At 32.1% G+C, this 19,664-nt stretch overlaps 1 protein-coding gene across 8 annotated transcripts in view; it reads left to right on the plus strand.

Annotated features, from left to right (window-relative positions):
• Positions 1-19,664, plus strand: part of Agtpbp1 (ATP/GTP binding carboxypeptidase 1) — a 169,106-nt gene that overhangs the window by 77,401 nt on the left and 72,041 nt on the right. For 7 of the 8 annotated variants that reach the window (XR_003302792.2, XM_026410611.2, XM_026410615.2 and 4 more), the window contains 5 exons: positions 1,102-1,279; positions 4,175-4,272; positions 8,223-8,339; positions 17,749-17,814; positions 18,459-19,171. Coding sequence is in view for 7 of the 8 variants with exons in the window: in XM_026410611.2 (XP_026266396.1) it covers positions 1,102-1,279; positions 4,175-4,272; positions 8,223-8,339; positions 17,749-17,814; positions 18,459-19,171 (1,172 nt within the window). In the remaining variant the exon portion in view is untranslated. The remainder of the gene's footprint in view (positions 1-1,101; positions 1,280-4,174; positions 4,273-8,222; positions 8,340-17,748; positions 17,815-18,458; positions 19,172-19,664) is intronic. The other variant, XM_026410613.2, reaches the window with a different exon arrangement.

The following is a 19,664-nucleotide window of genomic DNA, read 5'->3' on the forward strand; positions in this document are numbered from 1 at the left end:
TTGAGTATTCTGCTTATTTTCCTGTTGGGAAATAAGAATAAGAATAAATAGAGAAGCTACTGTAGGGAAACCTGGAGTTCTAGTTCTGCCAGCCATCTTCAGCATTAAACATTTTTGACAGTATATTTAGTGAGATGTTTTCTAGCATCTGTAGAAGACTCAGGTATGGGCTATAGGAATGTTGTAATGCAACCCTCTTGTTTTTAGAAGTTCATAAATTTGTCCATTAGAAAATGCCAGATAGTTATCCTGGTTGTGCGGTCTTGGCTTTTACTCATGATAAATCATCTTTCTACATGACAATAGTTAAATGTCCAAACACGTTTTATGTTTACCCTTAGTATTTTTTAGAGCAATCATCTATATACCTGTTTTTACTCTTCCTAATCCAGACAATGATGGATATTTGATATTATGAGGAAGAGTTAGGTGACTTAATATATTTGGGCCTTAATTTCTCATTTGTTTTGACAGATCAAATGTGAAACTGTGTATTGAAAATTTTACTATGTATCAAAAGTGCCATCTGAATGTCAGCTGTTAACTAATAATAATATAATATGACATAATTGAAATCCCCTATGTCTTCACCCTTCTCAAAATAGATTTTCTGGCAGCAAATCACTCTTAAATTTTTAAATTAGTGTATTTAGGCTGTTCTTGCATAAGCTGAATAGCCAACTTATGAGAGGTGCATTGTATGAAAACTGATATAGTTCTGAGAGCATTTCAGGCAGATGCATGTTTGCTTATATTTCTTACTTTCTTAATATTTTCCCCCTTCTCATGTCCCCTAAATAATTTATATATAGTACTATGGTGACTTTCAGTATCAAAAATGGTACTGACTTCTGCATAGTTAAGATGTTTAGGGAAAAGTTCTACTAAATTTGCCCTACATGATATTCCTGTTTATAAATAGACACTGTGAACAGTAAAGCTGTTTTACAATTATCCTGTGTTGTAATATTGGTTTTTGTGATGTTTGTCTCTAGAAAAATTTTAACGTTAATTTTCTTTTTCTGGAATAAAGTACAATTGGTTTTGCTACTCACCAAAGATATATTGTCTTTTTTTTTTTTTTTTTTTTTTTTTAAACAGGAATGTTTGGCAGTCAGGACTCTTGATCCTCTTGTCAACACCTCCAGTCTTATAATGAGGAAGTGTTTCCCCAAAAATCGCCTGCCACTCCCAACGATTAAGAGTTCTTTCCATTTCCAGTTGCCAGTTATTCCTGTTACTGGACCTGTGGCACAGTTGTACAGTTTACCACCTGAAGGTAGGACCACAGGGTGAATGCTGTCTCCCATTGGAGCGGTGTGTCTGTTGATAGTTTTTCTTTATTTGTGCCTAATTATTTGGCAAAGAGGGTTTTAATGAACCTGATAAACCTTTACATATTATTTTAGTTAATAAATATTTCTTTAATATGAGAAATTGAACTCTACTAATTTAGGGAAATAGCATAGGATGTTTTACATATATGTAAATGTCCATTATGAGAAACTTTAAATATCACTTAAGAACATTAGTTGATACTTTATATAAAGTCTCAAAATATAAGTTAAGAACATTAAACGTTTTGGTAATTATGTTTAGGTTTACATTTGTTGCACATTAGTGAACTTTTTTTTTAAGTTAGAAAAAACTGAATCCCCCTAATTGTTATAGTTTATGCTCAATGAAAACTTGCACATAACTTGTCTGCAAGAAAGTTTGACTCATTTCTTTTAATGGTTACATTATAAGGATGTAGTATAATTTATCTAACTAGTTTCTTACTAAAAGATATTTGTTTCCTATATTTCACTTTTTCATATTAACAAGATACAGATATTTTAGAAGTGAGTAACCAGAATTTTGATGTATATTCCCTGGTTTTAATTTTTTGATTAAACTACAGTAATTAATGTTATTAATTATTGGTAATGCTATAAGAATTCCATTGCATATTTGGAATACTCTAAGCTGTATGATATTTGATATTTCATATTTGGGGTATAAACCCAAAGGAAAATACTATATAAAGGAAATATTAGAAAAGTTTTGGATAAAAATTAAAAACATAATTTGTCTCAGAAGTTGAACTGTATTTCCCTTTCTCACTGTCCAAGAAATAATTTTTCCTGTTTATAGTAGGCTTTACTAAATTCAGTCCCTTAACTTTTTCCTAAGATGTTCTTTGTTCCCTCTCTTTCTCCAAATGTCAGTTCTTGTTTATTCATGATTGACTGTTGTTAGGGTATAGGTATAAATAGACCCAGGTTACCATATGCAATATGAATACACATTTTTTTGTTATTTCAGAAAAGAATTTTAGACAATTTGATACTGTTAAAGTAGCCCAATAGCATATTACACAAATAATTATCATAAAAATTTTTATAACACAGTCTTTGCCTGAAAGTTTACATATTAAGTCTTACAATACAAGAACATTGGGAGTCAGCATATTCGTTTTTTTTTTTTTTAGATGAGGAAACTAAGATACAAATAACTTATGTGACTGCTTAAGATCAAATAGCCAGTAAGTTGGGTAGCCAGGCTTTGAGTACAGGAATTCTGTCCCCAGATCCCCTTTGCTATGCTACCTCAAGTTAGAAAGTTTTTTTTTTTTTTTCTCCTTCAAATGTGTATCAAGAAGATTGCCTATAACCTAGGCAGTAGACCTCTGTTGTACTAGGTCATCAAAGGATGTTTTTAATTATTTCCTATGGTGGTTTCCTCATGTGTATGTGGAAAATGGGAATGAAAAAAAGAATGGTGAGGACAATTTTCTTTTTAAAGAATGGGACCTGTGATTTGTATTTTTGCATCATTCACCCATGGCCAAAAATCATTCATATGAATGACTGTAAATACTGCATTGGAGGCTGGAATCCCTGTTGCAGAGGTTCTGTTAGTAAAAGAAAGGAAAGGAGAGCAGATTCTAAAGGGATAGTCAATAATCTTTACTATATATATCACATTGTAAATGGAAGTCAAAAGAATTTGGGGAGATATCTTTAAACAAATATTTTCTGTATTGTTTACAAGCACTGATGCTTACATGAGAAACCTCAAAGTACTCTTGCTGTTTTTCCCTTGTCTTCCCCACATCCGTGGACCTTGTTTTTCTTTTTCTTTTTTTTACATTCTCTTCTTTGAGTTCTTCTTTAAAGTGTATTCTTCCTTCATTCCTATTATTGTTAATATTGTTTTAGTTAGGTTTTGTCTTCCCTTCTATTAATTGGCCTTGCTCCACTCATATGCTCCCTCTCTCACACCTGCCAGAATGATCATTTGAAAATGCAAGTTGAATTAAACCATTTTCCTCTTGAAAATCTTCAGTGCTTATCTTTTGTAGGTTAAAAAAATCTAAACTATGGTCTACATTATTATAATCTTCATTTTCTTATTCTTACTTGCCTTTTAGTACTTTCCTAATCAGATAGTGCATGCTAGTCCTACTCGTTATATTCCAAAGATATCATCTTATTTCATTATTCTAGAATTATTATTTCTTCTTCTTAAAAACCATACCTACCCACCTTTATATTTACTTAGAAATCTGTTATACTTACTTTGAGTTACTGCTTAAGTACCACCTGTTCTGTGAAGTGATCAATCCCTTAGCTTTAAGCAGTTTGCAGTTAGTTATTACACCTTTGTTTTCCCATAGAATTTTGAATTTTATGCCCTCAGTAACATTTTTCTTCTGTATTTATAATTACTTCTTTGCTCTTTCTGCTCTCAAGCCTCATGAGCTCCCTGAGGGTAGAGATTATATTAACACATCTCTAAAAATATTTCTTACATACAACATAGTATTTGGCACATAGTTATTGAAATAAACAGGAGGGTAATTATAAAAGGATGAAGTGAGTCATTGAAATTTATCATAAATAGGAAACAGGATGTTTCATTCAGGATACTGTAAGATAAGACATTTACTATTTTTCTTTAAACTGAGAACATTAATAAAAAAACTAATTTATTCTTGTAATATTTGCTAAATTTAAAAGCACTTTCACATACTATCTCATAGGTTTTTCCAATAGTTGGTTGAGCCTTAGTGACTTTTTTAGTAAGAAATCTCATTTATTTTTGTTATTGAAATACTTCATGCATATAACATTCTGCTTTGAATGTGCATATTGTAGAATGCTTACTTATAGCACATTTTGTATCACAGTGGATGACGTAGTAGATGAAAGTGATGACAACGATGATATTGATTTAGAAGCTGAAAGTGAGATGGAAAATGAAGATGACCTAGATCAAAATTTTAAGGTTAGTAAATTTTTATTAGTCACCTTTGTAAATTATATACTTCAGTTGTAAAACAAAGGTTTGGGAAACACACACACACACACACACACACACACACAATGGTAGACCAATTTGTTTTAATCCATATTGTTTTGTTAAAGCTTATTATGGACACTAAGTAATTGAAAAACTAAGGCTGCTTTAAATCCACTTATCTGAAACAGACCCTAAAGAAATTTTTTTCACTGTTTTTGACCAGAAAGATTTTATTTAACCCTCTTACTTAGATTTTGAAACCTAAGGAAATCTAAGGAAAGGTTAAGATCTAAAGTTTGAGACTCTATTTTGCAAACTTATTTCAAAATGCATTACTCTTCGTCAACAGTCTGGGATATAAAAATAGTAGGAAAATATAATCTAAAACTGATGCATTTTTGTTAGAATTTGTGTTTACTTAACGATTTTTAGGTTTTAGTTAATTGCAAAAGATGGGAACTATTTTCTGAATTGAGAAAATGTGAAATTATTGTCATATTACAAGAGATGTAGGTAAAATAAGCAGGTGGGTATCAGAATTTTATGGCACTTCTGAAAACTTAGAAACTGCTCTGTGTTATTTAATGGTAAAGGGGGCTACTATAACATCTGTAGAAAATGGTCTCTTTAATTTTTAAACTGTTTGGCTTATTGCGTAGTATGATTTTCTGGCGAGGGAGGCTTAGACTCCTGCCTGCTTAGGCTTTTTCTTTTTAGATCTTGAAATATTGCATTAAAAATAGGGCATACTAAGTAAGTATTCGACTCTCCTGAATTGAAGATACTGAAAATTTCTATTGTAATAGCAAATATAGAACCAGTTTCATCAATTTCATTATAGAACCAGATGTGATCACGAAGGCATGCTTTGGCAGAATTATCAAATTAGCCAAGTCAGTGTCTGCATCTGACCTCAAGAAGGAAAATAGTTCAGGCTTTGATGGTCAAGGCATTTAGGGGAACCACATTTTTGGCTCTGAACCTGATATAAGAGAAAGAACTATTAGAATCCCAGTTAGAATTTAAATTTTCTCTATAAAAATGTGCCTTAGATAAGATGAGCTATATAAAATGTAATCTGGATTCTTTGGAAAGTGAGTATTTGGGGGAAGTAAAATTTCCTAGCTTAATACCACATTTTCCAGAATAACTTTTAAAATATTGCCTCTTAATAGGAATCTTTCTTACATATTTTCACATCTGTTAAAAACAAAATATATTCAGAATAATTCATATTTCATGTCTCAGAGTTCTTATTTCAAATATCTGTTATCAGAGATATAAAAACAGAAATTGGTGAGGAATAAAACTCAATAGGAATTATAACAGCAACTGAGTTTGCTTCTGGAAAATTGTAGACATATACACACAAATAACACACTTAAAATATTTTTTTACTATTTGCGAGGATGTTGCATGTATCATTTATCTTGGTGTTTTTTTCCATAAATACATCAATATAACCATATATAGTTAACAGCTTCATAAGTTTACAGTGACACTTGTCTAATCTGTCATCTGTATTACATTTTGTCACTTGTCCTGTCTACTTAGTAACCTTTAATTTGCATAGATTTCTTTGCTTGTGACATTGACATTTTTGAAAACTAGAGTTGTTGGCTTACAACTGGGGTGTCAGTGATTGGTAAAATTTTCCCTACTTTACCTTAACACACCAGTTATAATAAAAATAGTAGTAATATTTACTGAACACTTAACCCTTGCTACTCAAAGGTCTTTACATATGTTAACCTTGAAATCCTAATAACAGTATAGAAAACAGAGGCCCTGAGACATTATCAGTCTAACTTCTAAGAGATAGAGCCAGGATTCAGAAATTAGTCTGTGGAATGCTGGCTCTTTACTATTGCTGTATAAGTCTACTAAAATATTACTTTTCTTCAAGGGCTACAGAATTGTTGGCTTTTTGAGACTGCTGAGCTGTATTAATCTCCTTTCTTCCCTTTTCTTTTGCTGCCTTTTACTTTTTTGGCTGTTAACACTGGAAATTTCCTCATTTTTCCTATTTTTACCTGAATCCTATAACTTCTTTTGTGCTTCTATTGAACTGCTACATTGTAGTGGTTGTAATATTTATTTGTATTATCTTGTGATTGTAGTCTCAGATTTCTTTCTTCATCATGATTCTATTTTGTTTGTCCCAGATTTTACAGTCTGGAGTGTTTATAGAAACCTGGGGATTCTAGAAGACATCTCCAGATAGGCACAGACTTCTTCAGTACATTCTTTGTTCCTTTCTTAACTTTGGAAAATTTTAAGGAGTAGTAGCAGGCTGGTTTGTTTTTGATGAGCCTATCAGTAGCTCTTCTGTTTTTTCCTCAAACTCAAATAGAAAATTTCCTGCTATTGAGCTTTCAGAGTAATAGTTTTCTTTCCTCACTATGCTTATTTTATTATAGTAGTTTTCATTTTTTATATTAGACAGCTACTATACAATGGAAGGCTCCATTTTCACAAAATAACTTTAAATATTGAATGAGTGTGTTCAGAGAAAGACTACCTTTGTTAATTATTTTATTTTGGAATCATTATCTGTCTTATTAAATGTTAATCAAGAAAATAATTACATTATTGGTTCATAAATGCATAACAGATGAAATGACATTCATGTAGTAATAATTATACAGTGATATTCTAACAATATTATTTAAATAAAATCAATTTTTATTATTTATGGCAATGAGAAAAATCTCATTCATTGTTATGTAAATAACTGCTAAATCCCTGATATGAAATAACAAGAAGCATACAGTATATTTTTCCTTTTAAATCACTAGTTATGTGTAAATATAGTCAGAAACGTATATAAGGATTGAAATGTATTAAATTAAATTTATTTTAATACTAAAAAGTAATTTATTTTGGTACTAAGATAAATAGAAAATTAAAAATAGTATGAACTGAAAAGTAATAAGTGGTCTTATTATATCTCTCTTTAGTGATCTGTGGAGGTAATGATGATTTTGTATTTGTATGGGGTGAGTTGTTAAGGATCCTAGAAAATAGCTTTCTACCTGAAAAACAGTGAATAGCAACACTGAGTTTTTCTAAGGGAACTTTATTTACCAGAGAGTTTTAAAGTGGGTGATAATTCTTAGTTGATATTGAGGCAGTACATCTTACTTACTTAGCTGTGTATGGTGTTTGTTTTCAGATCACTTTGACAAATTTTGCACTCTGGTTATCTCTTTGTAAGATGTGTAACTTTTAGCAAGCTCCTTGACTTTTCTTAATGTCATTTTCCTTCTCAGTTAAATGGAGCTAATGATACTACTTCATTAGTGTTTTTTATATATGTAGATTAAATTAGATAATATGTGTAAAATACGTAGTGTAGTGCTTCATGTATTTTCAGTGTTTAATAAACGTTAGCTATTTTGATTATTGCCACCTTCATTATATATACATGTTTTTCAATTTCGTTTTCCTAAGTTTTTAAAAAATATTTTGTTAAATTTACTTTTTAGTGTAGAAGGACACAGTAACATTATTTATTTTTATGTGGTGCTGATGATTGAACCCAGTGCCACACATGTGTGAGGCAAGCGCTCTACCGCTGAGCTATAGCCCCAGCTCCTCGTTTTCCTAAGTTTTATTGACCTTTAATAAGTCCAACATGAGGGCAGTTAGGGAGATTGAGGAGAACAAACTTAACCTTGGTCTTATTAACACAGGTATTTGTCTTGAGAAGTTCAAGTATCCTGTTATATTAGAATAACCATGACCAAAATTAAGCAAAATTCAACAATAAAAAAAGAGTAAGCAAATTTGAATTTGAGATAAAGTCAATACAATCTTTTTCAGTGGTATTCTAAATTACATGTAATTAATAATTTGTAACATTTAAATCTGAAGTGTATTCTGTAATTTTTGTATTTTTTAAAACTGTTGACATGCTATTTTAATTATTTCAGAATGATGATATTGAAACAGATATCAACAAATTAAAACCCCAGCAAGTACCAGGACGAACCATAGAAGAACTAAAAATGTATGAACACCTCTTCCCTGAACTTGTTGATGATTTTCAGGTACAAACAGAAAATTTGAATGTTCATTGATTTTTAACAAAAAAAAATGTTCCCCTCTTTCTCAGGCGTATAGTCACTGTTTTTCATTTACAAAAATGTAAGTAAGGGGCAGGGGTTGTGGTTCAGTGATAGAGTGCTCGTCTAGCATGCACGAGGCACTGGGTTCGATCCTCAGTACCACATGAATGTAAAATAAAGATTTTGTATCCACCTAAAAACTAAAACTATTGTGTCCACCGAGAACTGGAAGTAGTATTGCTTTTCTGAGTGATATTGGATGATTAATGTCAACATTCCATGCTGCAAAATTGCTTATCTTCAAAATGAGTGGAGGTGGATTCTAGTTTTACAATTCATTCTTACTTTGATACATCTCTCCCCTTCTTTTTTTTTTTTTTTTTGTACCAGGTATTCAACCCAAGGGTGCTTAACCACTGAGCCTCATCCCTAGTCCTTTTAATTTTTTTATTTTGAAAGAGGGTCCTGCTTAGGGCCTTGCTAAATTGCTGAGGCTGTCATTGAACTCGAAATCCTCCTGCCTCAGCCTCCTGAGCCACTGGGATTACATGCGCATGCCACTGTACCCAGCTGGTGCATCACATTTTTTATTTTTTAAGAATCCCCCCTCTTTTAAAATTTTATTTTATTTTTTTTTTGTAGTTGTAGATGGATAGAATGCCTTTGTTTTATTTTATTTTTTTTGCTCTGTTGTTGACATGTGGTTCCTTAGATAAGTCTTTGAAATGGTTCAGGATCTTAAAATAAGTTTGAACCAGACAGTCTCTAAGATTTGATTAGCGTTTTTTATGAACTTATTGCTCCCTAAATTCCATACTTAATTCCCAGTTGCTTAAAGAAGGCTTTAATGTGAGGCTATATGTGAGGGGGAAAAAACAAAAGAACAAGAAATATCTATTTACATTTCACTGTTCTAAAGTTCTAATTGCTCAGGTTTCTGTTTTCGAAAGAACTTATGAGCCTTGGATACAGTAGTAATAGATGAGGCACTACCCCTCTCCCCTTGGCCCCAGTGTTTGAGATTTCCTGTAGATTTGAAGTGCTTTGGAAGCTACTTTGAAATTAGGAATAAGAGAAGGAGGTAAGGAATCAGGGAGGTCCACCCTAACCCATGCAAGGAAAGGAAATAAAACAAAACAAAAGAAAAAGAGAGAAGGAGGCAGAAAGATGCATTTGGGAAAGGGTATGGAGTAATTTTCTTTCATTCAACCAATAGCAATTATCCGTCTGCTCTTTTTAATGTGTTCACGTCTAGCTAACAATCGTTTTAAAGTAAAACCCCAGAGATAACAAATACTGCTAAATCAAGGCATAAAACATATTTTTTAAGGAGGGCATCTGGGAGGGCATTGATTATTATGTGAAGAAATCACATATTATGTGTACATAATGTGATCATAAGTCAATGTGGGAATAGAGAAGTGTAATTTTATAATAGGTGTCAAGACCAGAATTTTGGTTTTCGTTCTTTCATAAGGTACTTCTTTCTTTTAGATCATGCTGCATGTCTACCTTTAGATTCCCTGTTTCCTAATAATTTATTATCCAGAATAAGCTAGTCTTGAAGGTATCCAACATAGCAACTTTTGAACAGCTGGCTACCTCCTTCTATAGTTTTCCTGCTCTTTAAGCAGGTATTCACTTTTGGTCTGACTAGATGTGGTCATATTGTAAAGACAGGCCTAAGTGTAAGGGCTCTGGAAAGTCCCCTAAGTTAGTTCTTTTTACTGTGTGTAGCCAAAAGAAGATATTTCAATTAGTATACATTTAATAATTCATTGTATATTTTCCTAGTAAATTTTATATAAAATAGTTAAAATATTTCTATAATGTATAGAAAATGGCACGTTGTCTTGTATTGGTGTAGTTGGAAAATTATTTCTAAAATAGTTGTGTTAGCATTTGATTACCTTTCTCATTTTTAAGTTTCAGAGGAACATACTCTTTCAGTATGTTAGTCTCTAGTATTTGAAATGTATATTTGAATAATAGGCAGCAATATTAAGGGATGTACTGCCAAGTGTTAAAAAGATTGGTTGATTCCAGAGAAGAAGTGTTTGAAAAAATTTTATTCAGCCATTCTTATATCAATTTCTGGCAGATTATAAGATGTTATACATAAATGAAGTTAATTTGGATTATGACTTTTCCTACTCTGATTTGCCTATTGCTTTCAACATCACCCATTGAAGCTTAAAATGATTTATGTTTGAATCCTGAGCACCACCCATTTTGTTTCCAGATGTGTAAGTCTACCACACAATGGCTAGAGGAGACAAAATGGATGGTATTTGAAGGCAGCATATATTATTATTAAAGTTAATTATCAGCAGACTTTTAGGGGACCTTACTGTCCTTTTAAAGTTGTAGTCATTTCTAAAGTAGTTGTTTTAGTACTTGATTATCTAATTTTTTAGTTTTAGAGGAATGTGCTCTTTCACTACATTATTAGTCTGTATTTTTTGAAGTGTATATTTAAATAATAGGCAGCCACATTTAAGGGAATTAGGTTGACAATTGTAGTTTTATTTGCTCTAGTTTCTCCCTGGCAGAATATTGGAAGTATCAAAATTCTTCATTTTCACTGCAGAATTTTTAAATTTATGTGTGGTTGCATAATGGCATTAACCATATAAATTGTTATATTTTTATCTCCCCCCTTTTAAGTTTTGTTTTAAATTTTTCCCATGAAAGTTATCATGGAAAAGTTTAAAGAGTCAGATTATTTGCCACAGTTAATCCTCTTTTGTTTTAGTCAGAGTTCTCTAGAGGAACAGAATCAATAGGAAGTATAATTATAAAAAGAGGATTTATTAGGTTGACTTATGTGACCAGAAGCTGTATAGTCCATAGTGGCTTTCCAGGCTGGAGAGCTAGAAGAACCAGTAACTGCACAGTCCAAGAGGCTGAAGCCCCACAACAAGAGAGATCAACGGTGCTACCCTAGGCCAAGACCAAAGCCTTCTGGAGAATCAGTGGCAGAGTCCGCTTTGGAAGAGTGAAGAAGCGAAAGTCTGATCATCACAGATCATCACAGCAGCAATCAAGAACCCATTCAAGAATTGAGCATCTGCTGCTGCTTCCTTATTATTCCAACTTCTATTCCATCCATGCTGTCATCCTACTAGATGTTGCTGTTCATGCTTAGGGAGGGTCTTCATTTCGTTTGGCTATCCCCCATGCCAATCATTCCTAGACACACCGTTACTAATACATACATAGCCTCTTCTTAATCATAGGCTTCTCTTAATACAATCAAGTTGACAATTCAAATTAACCATTATGTATTTCAATGCACTAGTTCCTGTAATCATTTTTAGAATTTTTAAAAAATGACCCTTTCTCTAAATATATTTATAACATTTCATATGTTGATTTGTTCTGTTTTCATTCATTAGTTTTTTTTTTCAGTGTCACCTTAATGGATATTCATTGACTTTCAGCCTTTCTTCTTTTCATACATAAGAACATAAATACATACATATTTATGTTATAAATATCCATATAATTATTTTTCTGACAGCATCTTATAAACATTCATTTGTAAGCACTCTCCCACTGAGCTACATCCCCAGCCCTCATTATCTTTGTTTTGAAACTTGATTTCCAATATGTTTTTTTTCTTTGATTCTCTGGTAATTTCAAAATTGGCTTTTTTAAATTTTATTTTTTATTGGTTCTTTTTAATTATATATACATGATAGTAGAATCCATTTTATTATAATTTATCATTTTTATTGATTACTAGCATATTGTAGTAGAGTAAGAGAACACACCATAATATTTTGCAACCTTTGAGTTTCGAAGGCTTTGTTACTATTTCTAGATGCCTAGAAGGAATTGTTTTACAGTTGTTCGGCACACTTGTATATTTACTCATTATGACAGGATTGTTAATTGTGTTGAAAAGTGTCTTTTCTATATTTATGAAGTTTTATCCTTATTCTATCAATTACTGTGAAAATTTCCTTATTCGATCAATTACTATTAAAAATTTCTTATAGTGATTGTGAATATATTTTTCTTTGCAAGTTTGTTAGTTTATATATATATATATATATATATATATATATATATATATATATATATATAGAGGCTTATTGTGCATAAATGTAAATGAGGGGCTGGAGTTGTGGCTCAGTGGTAGAGTGCTTGTGTTGCATGTGTAGGGCACTGGATTTGATCCTCAGCATCACATAAATGATTAAAATAAAGGTGTTGTGCCCATCTACAACTAAAAAATAAAAAAGTTTTAAAAAAATAATGTAAATGAGTTTTCTTCCCTTTAGAATGAAACTTGTTATCATTTGTTATCAATATGAAGTTATTTTCTTTATCTGTAAGACTTTAACAAATGTTTTTTAAAATGTTAATGTAGTTACATTAATTAACTTTAGTTATTTCCCTGGTGTCTTTTCAAATCTTATTTTTAGCTTTTTATTTTTCCTTTGCTGTATATATTTTAAGGAGCATATAGTTTAGTTGGATTATTAAAATTGAATCTGAATTTTGTCATTTAACTGGAGCATTTAGATCATTTATCTATAATTATTCTGATATTGGGGTTTAATTTAGAAGATCTTATTTTTGTATTTTTCTTTTTCTTGCCTTCATTTGGATTACTTTTTCTTCTTCCAGTTTTCCCCATTTACTCATTTGAACCTAAAAAACCTTGTTTTTTTTATTATTTTAATCAACTTCTGGGAGGATGTATAATTTATGTAGAATAAACTGCATCCCTTTAAAGCCCAAGCGTGAGTACTAACATATATGCAAAAATTCTAGGTACTCTTGACATTCTAACATACTCACTAAAGCTTAAGTTCTCAGCATCTTTTTGATTTCTCCTTCAGTGATAAAAGGAAACAATCATTTCCTAAACTATTTCATGTTTTTGAAAGAAGAGCTTTTAAAAACCATGTGATAATAATGCTTTTTAAAATATTTATTGTATCCCCACTTTTAACATTTTTATATCTTCTTTTTCCTCAGAACTTCTGCTGGGATTATTTTCCTTTTACCTGAAATATGTGTTTTAGTGGCTTGTTTTCTGTCCTTGCACTCGCTATGTCTTGCTGTGTATCATGTAGTCTGAAAGTATTTTATCCTCTTGAAAGTTAGTCTCTACCCACCTCACCACCACCTGCCCCCTGGCAGCTTAAAAAAAAACAAAACTTTATTGAAATATGCAATCAATTACATATATCTAAGATCAGTGAGTTTTGAGAAGTTTATGTACATCTGTGACAACCTGTCCTAGTTGAGATACAGAATTATTTTTATCTCCCCAGAAAGTCTCCTTGAGCTCCTTTGTAGTCTCCTCATAGCCTGCTTATTTCCTACCCAGGTAACTACTGTTCTGCTGTGTCACTGGTTAATTTTTGCTCATTTTAGAACTTTTTATAAATGGAATCCCCGTAGTACTTACTATTTTGTGTAAGTCTTCTTTTACTCAGTTTTTTTTTATATTTACCCTTATTATAGCATAATATGAATGGTTCTTTCCTTATGCTCAGTAATGTTTCATTGGGTAAATACAATATAATTTCATTAGTCAGTGATTGATGAGTGTTAGATTGTTTATAGTTTGGGTCTATTTTGAATAAAGTTGATACTAACATTCGTGTACAAAATTTTTTGTGGATATATACCTTCATTCCTCTTGGGATAAAACCTATGAGAGAAATTGCTGGGTAGTATGTGTAATAAATGTGTGTTTTCTCTTCTTAAGAAACTATTTTTGGTGGCTTTTCACATAATATTTTGGCTTTAGTGCTTTGCAGTTTCCCAAATGTTGACTAAGTGTGGATTTTCTTTTTAAAAATCTTGTTTGGAAAAAAATCCTGTTTGAGATTCATTGTGTTTGGATTATACCAGTTGTTTTCTCATAGAATTTGGAAAAAACACTTCATTCTCTTCTTTAGATACTACCTTTTGCTCTGATACTCTTTCTTCTCTTTTTCTACAATTCTAATCTAATGGAAGACCTTTTTATTCTCTTCCATGGGTCTTTAATTCTTTTTCATGTTTTCCTTCTCTTGGTTTCTTTATGCTGCATTTAGGTAATTTTATCAGAACTGTCTGCCAGTTTGCTAATTTCCTAATTATTTTTTTGGCTTATCTAATCTGTTATAAAAAATATCCACTAACCATTTCATTTGTTTTTGATTTTTTAGAAGGTTTTTAAAGATGTTTTATCAGTCTTTAATTTTTTGTTTCTTATATTTTATTTCCTTAAACATAGTAAGTATAATCCTTTCTTAGTCTTTGTAATTTTGGTGTTCAAAGTTCTTATAGGTCTTTTTTATTTCTCTTTCTCAATTAGTACATGTAGTTTTTTTTTTAATAGAATAACTACGAGCTATTTATTTTCTTAATGATTTTGTTTGTGGAAATTATGTGGAAACTCTAGAAGTGTTATGTTGTTGTTGCTTTTGACAGGCACAGTTCTAGATTAAATTCTTCCTTGAGGGTTTTTGGACCACCCAGATAATGTGAATTGAAGCTGTAAATTTGTGTGATGTGATGGCAGGCTTTTGGTATCAGTTTGTGAGTAGTGTTGTTTTTCACCATCTTGGTGTTAAGGCTTAAAACATTGGGTTTTCCTTGCTACTGTCTGTTTGGGGCTGAGGGTATTTCTAGGACCTATATTTTGAAGTATTAGATCTCTGGGTTTGTCTTTGTGGAAGGATGATTTTCTTATGGACTCTCCACCTTTCTAGTTCTGGGTTTATCTTCTGATCTTCATTCTTGTTGAGATGGGAAAAGCTATATCCACAGTTAACTGGTTTAGAAATTTTTTTCAGAGTGAAAGCTAGCTTCCATCTTTTCCTCGCTCCTTATGTTTTGGCCTTAATCCTTGATTTCTTATCCACTTACTGACATACTTAAAATATCATGCAACAATTATAAACGTTTTTGTGGGGTGGATACTGACCATAATATTTCCTACAAGTGTTTTTTTTATGTAAATTTACTACCCCTTCTTTATGCCTCCATTGTCTGCTTGGATTATATATAGTACAGGGGCTGACATAAATCATATTTGAATCCTTAGTTTTTGTATAGTGGGCATTCAAGGAATTGATCACAAATGAAAAGATCTGGTTTTGACTACATTAGTGTATTTAAAGAAGTTAACTCAAATTAAAAGATAAATTGTAAATATAGAAAAACGTTTGCAAAAATGAGTTAGCTAAATGTGTGTAAATATAATGTGAAAATTTACATAGCAAAACAAGAAAGATACTGTATTATAGAAACAAACTAGTTTTGAAGAATTGCTGCTGTTAGTAGATGCATGGAAAATTATTTCTTTTCTAATAGTTAAAGAAATATAAGTTTAAAAAGCAATAAAATAATATTCTTTATCAGTTTAGAAAACTAAAAAAAAATCTATAGTACCTGATATTGTCAAGGTAGAGAACAGTTGAAATTAGATACTCTCATACATAGTTGCTGGGAATATGTTAATACAAATAAATTTTGAATGTATTTGGAAGTTTACAATAAGCATTAAAATTGAATATAATGTGTGACCCTGTACTTCCAAGTGCTTAGGAAATCATCTTAAATCAAAAACATTTTGCAAAATGATTTTCATTTGTGGAGTCCTTTATAATAGCAATATTTTTGAAAATGGTTTAACTGTACACCTTAACTATGTTTGTTTAAATAATTCTTTGTTCTATTAAAGGATTACGTACTCAGCAGTAAGGCAGTGATTAAATTATTTATGGTATATTTCCTTGATGGAATCTTGCGTAGATATCAAAATGCATCCTTTTTTTTTTTTTTTTTTTTTTTTTAGTACCAGTTATTGAACTCAGGGGCACCTGACCACTGAGCCACATCCCCAGATCTGTTTTGTATTTTATGTAGAGACAGGGTCTCAGTGTGTTCCTCAGCACCTCACTTTTTGCTGAGGTTGGCTTTGAACTTGCAATCCTCCTGTCTCAGCCTCCCGAGCATCTAGGATTTCATCTAGAATTTTCATGCTCAGTGAGCATCCTTTCTAAAATGTAGCTTCCAAAGGTTGGGTTTGTGGCTCAGTGGTGGAGCGTTCTCCTAGCATGTGTGAGGCCCTGGGTTCCATCCTCAACATCACATAAAATGAATGAATGAATAAATGAATGAAAGAAAAAAAAGATATTGTGTCTAACTACAACTAAAAAATAAATATTTTTTAAAAATTTAGCTTCCAGGACCCTTTTCCTTCCTGCTTTTCTTCTTTGCAGAATTGACTCTTCCTCTTCCATCTTTTTTTCTGGCCCATCTTTATCTCCCCAGCCTCCAAGATTAGACTACTCCAAGGCTCAGTTCTTTATTCTCTTCTCTGTTTCTCTTCATTGAGGATTGCTGGTTAAATTACTTGTAATAATATCTGTATGCTAAGGACTCTGACATTTATTTATTCTGCATAGAATTTTTGTCTGAATTTTAGACTGATATTCAGCTGCCTACTTTACATCATCTGTTATGTGGATAGGTCATACTTTGCATGTCCGGAAGTTAATTCCTGATTCATGCTTTTCCATTTGTTCTTGAAAATATTCTTGCATAATCTGTGACCTCTCTCTGTGCCTGCTACCCCATATCTGTTCTATCAGTATAGTAATTGGTTCTGCAATATGTTGAGAATTCATCTTCTCTTAGCCAAATTCCCTGGATTACTACAACAGATTCTTTTTGGACTCTTGCTTCTACTTTCTCTTCCTCAGACAATTCTTAGAGGAGCATCGGAGCAATGGTTCTCTCTCTCTCCTTTTTTTTTTTTTTTTTTTTTGGTTCTGGGGATTGAACTTAGGGGTGCTTAACCACTGAGCCACATCCTCAGCCCCCCTTTTTTAAATTATTTTTTAATTTTGAGACAGGGTATCACTAAGTTGCTCAGGGCCTTGCTAAGTTTCTGAGACTGGCTTTGATCTTGGGATCTTCCTGCCTCAACCTCCTGAACTGCTTGGATTACATGACCAGAGCAGTGGTTTTCAGTGGCCTCTCAGGGGACATTTAACAATGTTAGGAGACATTCTTGGCTTTTAAATTTGGTAATCAGAGGGAATACTACTGGAATCTAGTTGTAGATATAAAGGCTGCTGCTAAATACCCTGTAGTGTATAAAACCCTTGTCCCCTGAAATATAAAACCAAACAACAAAAAAAGAATGATTTGGTCCAAAATATCTACTGATGTGCCTAAGAAACCCTGCACCAGGGTATTATTTTTAAGACACAAGTCATGTCATGGCACTCATCCCTCCCATTTAGAGTAAAACCAAAATTATTAACTTGTATGGCTCTATGGTACCTGGCTTGCTTTGGCCTCTTGGAATTCACCTTTCTGTTATGTTCTGTTCCTTCCATACCAATTTTCCTGTCTTTGAATACTCCAGGCATTCACCCATTCTGGGGCCTGTGCTCTGGCAGGAATGCACCCTGTGTGTGGCACCCTCAACTTCGTAAGTCTTTTGCTTATATCTCATCTTCTCAATAAGCCCTAGCCAGTGACATTTAGAATTGCTACCTACTTCTCCTGCCTGTGGTACTTCTGATCCTCATTATATTTTTTCCCCTACTCCTCTCTGTAGAACTTTACACCCTTCTAGTGTTCTAGAAAATATACTTATGTTATGTTTATTACTGGTCATGAGTCCTTTCCTTTCCATTCCTATAAGAATAAAAGTTGTCAAGAGAAGAATTTGTTTTTCTCTTTTAAACTGATGTGTCTTAAATGTCTGAAACAATGCTTGGCACAAAACAGATACTCTATAAATATTGCACCAAACAGATACTTTGTAACATTTGTTGAACTAACAATGGTTTAGTTGTGTTTCCCCAGTAGGACTTTGGATAACTTTAATGTCTTTATGCTTTTCTAAAATACCCATATTTTTGTGGAAAGAGTAAGATCTGTTAAAAATTTTGTTGTGGTTAAATATTTTGTCTTTTGTTAGTAAAATTAAAACATTTTGTTTTATCCATCTTTGAAATTTTCAAATGTTAAGTTTCTGAGGCAGCATATAAAATGAATATGATCTTACTTTTGTTAATGTATTTTAATATTGACCGATGACGATTAAACATTTTTTTCTTATTTTTAAAGGACTATGATTTAATCTCCAAAGAACCAAAGCCTTTTGTATTTGAGGGAAAATTACGTGGCCCAATTGTTGTTCCCACGGCTGGAGAGGATGCATCTGGGAGTCCAGCTAATTTAAAAAAGGGACCTGTAATGAAGGAAAAAGTATCTCCTAAAGGAGAGGAAGATAAGCAACCTGCCTTTATGGATGTAGCAAAAGAAGATATTAAAGCTGATGACAGAACATTACAACAGCAACTAGGTGATCAAAATAGAACTATTTTACCAACCCATGGCTTAAACAATGATATTGTGAAAGCATTGGACCGAATCACATTGCAGAATATTCCTTCTCAAACAGCCCCAGGTTTGACAGCAGAAGTTAAGAAGGACTGTAGTCTCCCTCTTGCTGTTCTCACATGCACTAAAGCATGTCCACACATGGCTACCTGTGGAAATGTTCTTTTCGAGGGTCGGACAGTTCAGCTAGGGAAGCTCTGCTGTACTGGGGTTGAAACTGAAGATGATGAAGATACTGAGTCTAATTCATCTGTGGAACAAGCATCAGTTGAAGTACCTGATGGACCTACACTCCATGACCCAGACCTTTATATTGAGGTTGTGAAAAACACAAAGTCTGTCCCAGAATATTCAGAGGTGGCTTATCCTGATTACTTTGGTCACATTCCACCTCCATTCAAAGAGCCTATTTTAGAAAGGCCTTATGGTGTACAAAGGTGAGTTGCAGATCTCTTACTCCTCCTATGTAAAACCATTTTTAAAATATGAGATATAATAATTATATTTAGGAAACAAATTAGTCTGAATAAAAGTTACCATAATTTTTATTCTACTTTGGACATTTAGCATTGTTTTGAAATTATCCATCTTTGAATAAATGTTACCTTAGCAGTATTTATTTAGTAGTTGATCATTTGAACTTGACTTAGATATTAATTAGTAATAGGCTGTAAATACATGTACTCATATGTAACAACAAATCCCATCATTATGTACAACTATAATGCAACAATAAAAGAATGTGGAAAAAACAGGCTATAAATAAAGCAATGTGAACAGTATTACTTTGTAGTAAAATTTGAAATGTTAATTTTTTATATATAATGTAAAAATTTGAGATTAACCAAGCAGTTAGTAAAGTTATTAAATATTGCCAAGTAATATTAGATATTACAAAAACTATTAATAGATATTACAAATAGAGAATAA

Source organism: Urocitellus parryii, chromosome 4, assembly GCF_045843805.1.
Source record: "Urocitellus parryii isolate mUroPar1 chromosome 4, mUroPar1.hap1, whole genome shotgun sequence".
NCBI lineage: Eukaryota > Metazoa > Chordata > Mammalia > Rodentia > Sciuridae > Urocitellus > Urocitellus parryii.